General features: G+C 45.6%; 1 protein-coding gene across 1 annotated transcript in view; it reads right to left on the bottom strand.

The window, feature by feature from the left end:
* The window catches only part of ABCC2 (ATP binding cassette subfamily C member 2), an 83,513-nt gene continuing 73,243 nt past the window's right edge, over positions 1-10,270 (bottom strand). Inside the window, exons 30-32 of the mRNA XM_070780630.1 lie at positions 9,939-10,105; positions 6,648-6,842; positions 1-4,956 (exon numbers count right to left, since the gene is read on the bottom strand). Of these exons, the coding sequence (XP_070636731.1) occupies positions 4,827-4,956; positions 6,648-6,842; positions 9,939-10,105 (492 nt within the window). The 3' untranslated portion in view covers positions 1-4,826. The remainder of the gene's footprint in view (positions 4,957-6,647; positions 6,843-9,938; positions 10,106-10,270) is intronic.

Below are 10,270 nucleotides of genomic sequence, written 5' to 3'. Positions count from 1 at the left end.
TTGTGTTGCAAAAACTTTATTTATAACAACAGCAGGCCTAATTTGGCCCTTGTGCCATACCCCTAACTCTAGGTTCCAATAAAACAAAAGGATTCTGTTCAGCCCATTAACACTAAAGCCAAGTATGCAGAAAACTTTAGACGTTTTAATGAAGGAAAATGAAAAGCTAGCCCAAGTGGAATTGTTCACAGATTGGAACTAATAGACGCATCAGCCCAGCAGATGTTTATGGAACCAGGAGGCATCTTTATGATGCCAGAAGGTAAACCCTGACACACCAGATCACAGTGACCTGCTGCTGGGTGCCAGCTAACGAAGGAGCCAGCAGTCAAGGGTGTTAGCACCAAGCACCAGGGGTACAACCAGAAAATACCTGGACAGTCTTTATAGATGGATACCAATAAGATTGTTCCCCAAACAGGAACAAGTGGCTGTGGACTTGAGCAACAAATAAATGTTCCAAAGATTGCTGCTCTGGTGGAACTGGACATCCACAGGACAAGTGGATCTGAAATCAGCAGTCATCAGGCAGAATGGCCAGATGGCTGTCATGGCGAGGACCAAGGTGACTGTCCATTCAGGACACTACCAGTGGGTCAACCAAAGGCTTGACTGTTAGAGTTGAGGAAAGGAAAACTAGTCTTCATTCAGTGAGAACCAAAGTACTCTTGAAAGAAATACTATATACTCTTTTCTTTGTTTCCCCTTTTTTTCTACTTCTTTCCTAAGCAGTTGCTTTTTATACTGAAACAGTTAAATTCTATAGCATAACGAATTACTTGCATACAAAGTAAAAAGGAATACTATGAAAATGGTGTGTTCGTACAACCCAATTCTTTCCTGCATTTTTACAACTTTTGTCTAGTCTTCAAACACTATGAAACCTTTCCAAAAGCCAGTTGAGTATCTAATCTGTGGAAAACATAAATCCACATTGATAGTTGAATATGGTTTTTGCTAACTAAATCTAAATTCTAGCAGTTTAGGGATCATCAGTGTTTGTGTAATATCGTTTGCTAATTTTTAAAGTCCACCAGTGTGCATCAACCCTGTTGCTATATTTTTATAAAGATTTTTTTGAAAATCTTTATAATTTTTGATTTTCCCAAAAAAAAAAAAAGTGAGGACCTACTATATTCCAGCCACTGGAGATACGAAACAGTAAGAAATTGTTTTCAAGAGGCTCACAGCTTAGTAGAGAAATGCAAACAGAAAATTATCTAACAAAATAATAAGTTCAGTAAAAGCAAATTAAGTGTGCTGGGGAGCATTATTTAGTTGTAAACAACAGCCCCCCAACTCGTTAACTTAAGCAGAAAGGAAGTTTTCAAATGATGGTACATAGCTCACTGACCCCCTGGGAGGGTAAGAAGCCAATTTGAACCTTCGAAGCCAGGAATGACGCTCGCTACCGGCAGCATCACCGCGCCCGGCTGCTGTCCCCAGCACTGATACCTCTGGATGACGACAGCGACTGTCACTTTGCGAGGAGAGACTCCCCTGCCCTGTGTCTCCAGCACCTGAGTCAACGTCTGGCACAGGTGTATCAGATTAGTGCAGCCTCGTCACAGGGCCGCACCCTGGGCTCCCACCCAGAATCTTAAGTTGGAGGAGCCCATGGAGAACTGGCTTTCAGATGCAGAGCTGCCCCACAGATTGAAAATCCACTGCAGTGCTGAAGCTAGCCTGGGGGTTGAGCGGAGAGGGAATCAGGGAAGGCTCTCAGGAGATGACTTCTTACTGAGTCTTAGTGAGTTAGAGGTAATCATAGGACTCCAAGCAGAGGGGATAGAAAAGGAAAAGGCTAGAGTCAATAATTGTGTGTGTGTGTGTGTGTGTGTGTGTGTGCGTGCGTGCGTGCGTGCGTGTGTTGGGGGGGCGGGGGGGGCAAATTTTTAATGTCACTAGAGCTTAACACAGAGAAGGCAATGGCACCCCACTCCAGTACTCTTGCCTGGAAAATCCCATGGATGGAGGAGCCTGGAAGGCTGCAGTCCATGGGGTCGCTGAGGGTCAGACACGACTGAGCGACTTCACTTTCATTTTCACTTTCATGCATTGGAGAAGGAAATGGCAACCCACTCCAGTGTTCTTGCCTGGAGAATCCCAGGGATGGGGGAGCCTGGTGGGCTGCCATCTATGGGGTCGCACAGAGTCAGACACGACTGAAGCGACTTGGCAGCAGCAGCAGAGCTTAACATGAGATTGGATTGGATGTTAGCTTTGTTATTCCATACTAGGGGATTTTAACCTTATTCTGATTGCTATTGAATGAAGGGTTTAAGCAGAGGAGTAACCTGGTAAGTTTTTCATAATAGATCACTCTGGTAGCTGTGGGTGGGTATACCTGAGGAAAACAGTCCCGGAGGCAAGGATGCCTATGCCCTTAGCCCAGGATGGCAGCGAGGAGAATCTGAACCATGGCAAGAGCAACAGGGGTGCAACTGGAAGGACTTGGTGGCTGACTGATCAGGAAAGAAAACCTGAGGATGCTACACAGGTTTTCATTTTATAGGGCCGAGTGGACAGTGATGTCACCACTGGAGTTAGAAAGCACAGAGGAAGTAGAGGCTCTGCCAGAGTAGGGTGATTTGCCTGTCAGATGCCTGAAGGATATCCAGGCGATAATGCCAGAGGCAGTGGAATATATGAATCTCAACACTGGAGCAAAAGAGGCTAGAAATGAGAATCATATGCGTAGAAGTTGAAACCACAGAGTGTATGAAGTCAATTACAGAGGAACTGGGGGAGGCGGGTCAAGGACAAAAACAGGGACTTAATGCTTCAAGGACAAGCGAAAAAGGACTTCAGGAGGCAAGTAGGAAAGAGTGGTCATGGTAAGTGGGTCCAGAGTGTGGACTGGGTTACGGAATCCTAGGCTAACAGAAGATTTGGAGGGGAGGAGTCCTCACCAAAGGTTTGGATCCAGGCTGCTCCGGTTCCCACCACCTTCACTGAAAAAAGTCAGTGAAAAAAGACCGCTTCCCCTCTCTTGTATATGCATCCACAGGAGAAGGTCGATGAAAAACCCTCTCCCGTTATAGGAGAAAAAGGAATCATTAGATCAAATCAGGAGTTTGGTTTCTGGCCCTGCCTCTGCCATAAACAAGTTTTGATTGTGGATCTCATATAACCACTCTCAGTCTGGTACTTAGCTGAAGAATGAGAGACTTGGACTGCATTATCTCCAAGGTTCTACCCATTTGGTTAGGCAAGACTGAAATCATAGGTTAACAGAACAACATAAAGAATCATTAAATAGGCATTGGAGAAAGGGCCAGAGAAGCCAGTACCAGAGAGCTAGCAAATGCAAAAGCAGACATGACCCCTAGTACCGTGGGAACAAAAAGGCAGAGGTTGGAGGCTCTGAAACTGAAACCCAGACTTCCCAGAAGGGGGTGCTGCTCGCCGGGTGCTGTCATGACCACCCCGGTTTTATGAGTATTAGAAAAACTGCTGCTGTGGGGAAACGAGCATTGCTAGAGTGATGCTGATGGGAACAGCAAATAGTAGTAAACAAGTCTCTTCTTAATCCTGCCTCACAGTTTTCCAAGTCCCTTATTTAGGAAGTGTAAGTCTGAGCATCTCAGTCAACAAATAGCTACATTGATGAATGAATAAAAATCTTCCAAAATTGCATCGCTGAAATGGAGGTAAGGAATATGTTGAACCCAAAATAATGTGACACAAAAAAGCCTGGAAGAAGGGTCATGTGTCAAGGCTCCCAGTGACTGCTGAAGCCTGGAGTTCTCAACTGCTGTGCAAGCTGGCTCTCACACAGGATTGTGGTCTGAAGTCCCACCAACCATGTTTGGAACCTCTTGGTGGAGTATTTAACTCAAATTGTTTCAGGGTAACGCCCCCAGGTGGCAGGCAAACAGGTTCACAGTTCCTCTTAAGAGAGCTCAGATTCAATTGAGGCCTCAAAGCATGTCCACGGGTAAAATGCTAACACAATATTGCAAATCAACTATACTTCAGTTTTTTAAAAAATGCTAAGGAGATCGAGCAGTTCAAGGTGAACGTTCACAAGGCATCCCAGAAGATAAAGCACTGTGCACAAGAACAGCAGACACCACCATATGGAAACCTCAATAGTAGCCAGGGAAATATACACTTAAAAACCTCAAGGAGATACCAGTTCACACTCAGCAGGTTGGGGGGAGAAAGGTTTTAAATTGGCATTACCTACTATATGCATTTAAACCTGTGCACACCTCCCATTGCTACACGGTCTGCCTAACTCTTACACGAGTCTTAGGAGTTGTGTACCGGAATGCTCAGAGCAGTACTGTTCATAACAGGAAAAATAACAAACCCTGGAAATCACCCCACTGCTGATCAACCTAAATTGGATAAACTGAGGCCTGTTTCACATACTGCTGTACTCCAGAGCAGTGAGAATGAAGCAGCCTCATTACGTGCTTGGACATGGATGAATCTCAAATATAATATTGGACAAAAGAAGCAAGAATACATGCAGTGTGAGTCAGGCCATTCACATTAAGTTTTTTTTAAAGATATATGTTTAAGGAAAATGGTAAGACCAAAATGAAAAACAAAGGAATAATTATCACAAAATTCAGATGGTGGTTTCTCTGGAGAAGGGTGGGTGGGTAACGAGGAGGAATGATCAAAGTGGAATCATCACGGGGTTTCTGATGTTGCTGGTAATACTGATTTTTTTTTTTTTTTTAATCTTAGTAAGGATGTAGGTGCTCACTTACGATCCTTCTTTAAAACATACATTTAGCACACACTTTTATATATGCTTCACAAAAAATAAGAAATGATCTAAATAGTCCTCTAACCCACAAGACTTGCCCTCAGAACATTGTACTGTTCGTATTTTCAATGCCAGCTTCTTGGGCCATAAAATAAAAGGGGCCAGGGTTTTTCAGCAGTTCTTCAGGGCTGTCATACTCTACAATCTTCCCACTGTCTAGGACCATTACCCTGAAACAGAAAAGAAAGTCTTAGAAAGCAGCGTCTCAAACCTTGGCATTTTTTAAGAATAACCAGGACTTACTAAAGTCGTGGCATTGTTACCAAAGTGGTTGCCCCAGAATCATACCCCTGCCCCTCCCTTGAATGGAAACCAATTGCTCTTATCTAAGTTTCAGGAGGACACTGCAAAGAGAAAAACAAGAACTGGTTGGAACCAACTAGACCTAAGGTGGTGAAAGATTTGATTTCCAGTAGACCTTGGGTCTCATGATGTGCTCACTGTAATATATTATTGTTGTTGCTCAGTTGCTAAGTCATGTCCAACTCTTTGGAAGCCGATGGACTGACTGCAGCAGGCCAGGCTTCCTCCTCCTTCACTGTCTCCTGGAGTTTGCTCAGATTCGTGCCCACTGAGTTGGTAATGCTATCTAACCATCTCCTCCTCTGCTGCCCACTTCTTTTGCCCTCAGTCTTTCCCAGCAAGTTGGCTGTTTGCATCAGGTGGCCAAAGTATTGGAGCTTCAGCATCAGTTCTTCCAATGAATATTCAGGGTTGAGTTCCTTTACTGGCCGACTGGTTTGAATTAGCATATGCTAAATGATATACCTACAAGCACCTGAGAAGGACAGTTGCTATGACAACCAGAAAAGCCCAGAAAGGACTGAAAAGGCGGGTTGCATGAGTTTGGCTCCAAACCACAACCTTGGTCTCAGATACGTCATGAATATTCCTCCTACTCTTTCCAATTCTTTCCCTTTCTACCTCAACTATCCTATGTAATTGGTATCTTCTTTGGGGTTGAGAAAGTTGATTTGCCAACTAATTTCCACTTCTCCATTCTTTGGCCATCGAATAAAGCTTATGCTGTTTCAGCCTTAGCATCACTTTTGTTATTGACTGAGAATCTGAGCAGAGAAAGAACTTCCTTGGCCGAGACGAGGAGTCTGTGGACTAGGACACGAGCACAGGTTAAGGTGGCCAATTCGGAGGAGCCTGGTGGGCTGCAGTCCATGGGGTCGCTAAGAGTCGGACACGACTGAGCGACTAAGCAGCAGCTGCATGTTTATTCATCGCAGGCTACAGAGGAGCGAGGGTGAACCACAGCCATCGGCATCGGCACAGAGGGGTTCTATGTGGAATACGGAACAAAATAGTATAGGAATAGATGCATTATGTCTATTCTTTTTTAAGGATACACATTGTTTAAGGATCAGTTCAGTCGCTCAGTCGTGTCCGACTCTTTGCGACTCCATGAACTGCAGCACGCCAGGCCTCCCTGTCCATCACCAACACATTGATTTAAAAAGGGAGTCTATTGTAATTTCAAGATTACTAACATTATCCCCACTTTCAGTCGTCAGAGATAGAAGGAATGGAAAGATTCTGTTTACCAGGGAGCAGCTGAGACCCTATATAGTCCAAAAGGTCTCCGGATCAACATCTGCCACTCCTGGCTTGGGCCTCCACTGCCCAGACTTGGCTCATAGTTACACACAGTTTCCCGTTTTACCTTCAAGACAGTTCCCTTAACCCCGTCGGCCTGATGTATAATTTTGGGCAAATTACTTGAAATCTCTCAGCCTCTATTTCTTCACAGTAAAATGCTGGTGGTTAAGCCTTCTGTAAAGATATCTCACAACTGATGCTATCACTGTTGACCAAGGGTTAAGCCAGGCTATGAGGCTGTCTCCTTACTCACTTGTCACTGTCCATGATGGTGTGCAACCGGTGGGCGATGGTGATGGTTGTGCAGTGGGAGAACTCAGTTTGGATGGTCGTCTGGATGAGCTGATCTGTCTCTAGATCCACCGCAGCAGTGGCCTCGTCCATGATCAGAATCTTGGATTTCCGAAGCAGAGCCCTGGCCAGGCACAGTAGCTGCCTTTGCCCTATGCTGCAGCAATGGAAGAAACCAAGCATTAGCCCCTAAGGACCAAGGAGTAACCAGGCTTGAGGGTCTGAGAGGGTACATTTCACGTTCCAGATCAGACTTTCAAAACCCATATACCTCTATTCTGTTAGAATGCCTTACCCTCTTCCACTAGCTGTTCACTGTTGCCAAGGGCAGTGTTTTCCAAACCTTTAATTAGAAGACTCACCACAGGTACTTAATTAAAAAATTCATACTTCTGGTCCCCATTCTGAGAATGGGGAGGAGCCCAGGAATATGTATTTTTTAACTTTTTGTTGGACTATAGTTGCTTACAATGTTGTACTAGTTTCTGCTACACAGCATGGTGAATCAGCTAGACATATACATATATCCCCTCTGCCTTGGATTTCCTTCCCATTTAGGTCCTCACAAACCTGTGAGGACTGTGCAGTTCCCTGTGCTGTACAGCAGTTCTCATTAGCTATTTTATATACGGAGAAGGCAGTGGCACCCCACTCCAGTACTCTTGCCTGGAAAATCCCATGGATGGAGGAGCCTGGTAGGCTGCAGTCCATGGGGTCGCGAAGCGTCGGACACGACTGAGCGACTTCACTTTCACTTTTCACTTTCATGCATTGGAGAAGGAAATGGCAACCCACTCCAGTATTCTTGCCTGGAGAATCCCAGGAGCGGCGGAGGCTGGTGGGCTGCCATCTACGGGGTCGCAGAGAGTCGGACACGACTGAAACGACGCAGCAGCAGTATATATATATGTCAATCCCGATCTCCAAATTTATGCCACCGCCTCTTCTCCGCTCATATCCACATGTCCATCTTCTACATCTGTCTCTATTTCTGCTTTGCAAATAAGTTCATCTGTCTTATTTTTCTAGCTTCCACATATAAGTGATAGGTTTTGTGCTGACTTCATTCTGTATGACAGTCTCTGGGTCCATCCATGTCTCTGCAAATTGCATGATTTTGAGAACATGTATTTTGAATACACCCCAGGAGACTTTCATGTTTAACAAGTTTGGAAAACACTAGCCCAGGACTAGTACCTTGCATTTAGCTACAGTACACCAGCAACAATTTCAAAATAAGACGGCTGCCACCCAGCTTGCTTCAGCAGTATTTGACCCGACATCATTACTATAGGATGACACCACACAAGAATGCCCCAGTGGCATTTCTTAGTGCTCTTAGTAAACCCATTCCTTATTTTAATGTGTAATTCTAGCCTCGAGTCTCATTTGTTTGGGGCCTTCTGCCTCGATTGGAGACCACTGCTAATGAACAGCTAATGAACACGATGATGTCTTGGTGTGAGATGCAGTGTATGTGGGATCCGAATATGCCTGTAAGATGCAAATGGCTTTAATTTGCGAAAAGCCAGTAATGAAAACTGGACCTCTTACTTACATAAAGAAGCTTTGGGAAATGATGTGGAGGAAATATTCAGGAATTTGCTAATTGTTCTTTCCTGCCGTGGCCATTAGGGAACATATTAAACAGAGGGTGGCCAGACTAAAGTTCTGTAATTCCCTGCAAGAAAATTTCTGCAGGAGATGAGAAGTCACCCAAGATGAACTTCCAGTTTTTCTATGTAAGAACACAGATACTGCAAAACTGTTTACTTAACTTCCTGCCTGGTTCACTTGGACTTCATAGTAACAGGCTGCTGCTGAGGCATCATTTTGGCTTTTAGCTGTGGACAGCTTGATCTCCAAGCTGACTGATCTCTAGTTTCTGATCAAAGGATTTTAAGTTTCAACACCCGCTCCCCCAGATCTGAAATTAAGGCACTGGTCATGCCACGTGTCTCAGCGTGGTCCAAGAAGGGTGTGACTCCAGTCTTGGGCTCCATCAGATCCTGCCAGATCGGCCCCTATGGCCCTGCACACCTCAGGCATTTATTGTGCAGAATTTACTTGTCTAATGTCTGTCTTCTCCATCGCACGTAAGTTCTAGGAGGGCATGGGTATGTCTATGGCATTTTCCTCTGTCTTTCCAGTAGGTGCTCAATATATATTTGTTGACTGAATGTTTGAACAGCATTTTTAATAGGCCTGAAGACCTACCTCAGTTCTGCTAGTTCCCAGATCTGTGGCTGAAGGAGAACAAACAAAGGGTGTTCTCCACCAGGGCTCGTAGGCGTTCCTGGGGCTGCAGACTGGGATCAGCAGCGGCCCTGGTTCCACTGGTATAGGGTACAGCCTGGGCACAGGACTTTGCCTAGTGATGCTAGCGTGCCGCCTACTAAGAACTCAACCTGCTCGTCATTGCTTCCCCTGCTCTAGTGTGCACACAAATCACCCAGGGCTCCTGCTACAGGGGAGATTCCAGATAGTAGGTCCCGAATCTGAAATTCTGCATTTACAACAAGCTCCCAAGTGAGGCCAGAGCGGCAGGTCCATTAACTCAGCTTCTGAGCCTTCCCTTCTCTTTTGAGCTTCAGCTGCTAATGGTCTAAGCCCTGCTCACCATGCAGGGACTGCAGGAAGACCCACCCTTGAGCTGCTGGCTCTGGCTGAGAACTGACCACGAGTTTGTAGAAGGGAAAAGCAGGTTGTCATAGGAGAAATGCCAGGTCAGCTTGTTAGCCAACAGGAACTGTGAAGTGTCAACAGGTATAGAAATGCTTTGAAACAGTAAAAAAGAATTATAAAGCCAAAAGAATCTTGGTGTTGGGTTATGGTGTTACAAGGACCCTGCAGACTCCACGTCTCCATCATCCAGGTGCCCCTTAGACCAGGGCTTCTGGGCATCCTTTAGAACTCACACCTCCAGCAGTGCCTCACACCACTTACATCAGACTCTCTGGGGCTGGACCAGGCATCGGGGATTGTTTTCAGCCTGAGTGCACCTGAGAACCCGCACAAGGGCGGGATCTGCAAACTCACATTTGTAATGTCTCATGAGGGTTTGTTTATTAACAAAGGTTTTCAAGCACATACACTTCTGTTTTAATCTTCACAACAGGTTCCTTTTGTGCACTAGGAATTAGACCTGGAGAGTGAAAATTCTTTGCCAGATGCCACCAAGCACGAGCAACAGAAGGAGTGGTCCCCTTGCCGCCTCCACAGCCTGTGGGAGCAGTGGGTTATGAAACCTTACCTCAGGTTGTCACCACCCTCTGTCACTTCGTAGGACAACCCAGCTTGCAGGCCAGCCACGAAAGATTTGAGGTGAGAGAGCTCCAAGGCCTTCCAAATCTCCTCATCCGAGTAGTTGTTGAAGGGGTCCAGATTCATCCTCAGGCTCCCAGAGAACAGGACGGGGTCCTGCAAGTCAAGGGACCAGGCAGTTACTGGGGCCAGTGTCAGAAAAAGAACCAGGTCATTGTGGCCAAGAAAGCAGGCAGGACTGGTCTGAGATGGAAAGCTGGTTAGTGGTCAAGGTTCTGCACGATTTCCCTGATGACAGCTTTGAGCTAAACACAGCATTAA

The sequence above is a fragment of the Bos indicus genome, chromosome 26, assembly GCF_029378745.1.
Source record: "Bos indicus isolate NIAB-ARS_2022 breed Sahiwal x Tharparkar chromosome 26, NIAB-ARS_B.indTharparkar_mat_pri_1.0, whole genome shotgun sequence".
Classification (NCBI taxonomy): Eukaryota; Metazoa; Chordata; class Mammalia; order Artiodactyla; family Bovidae; genus Bos; species Bos indicus.
The sequence above is the reverse complement of the archived record's forward strand: the minus strand, read 5'-3'. Positions and strand labels throughout refer to the sequence as shown.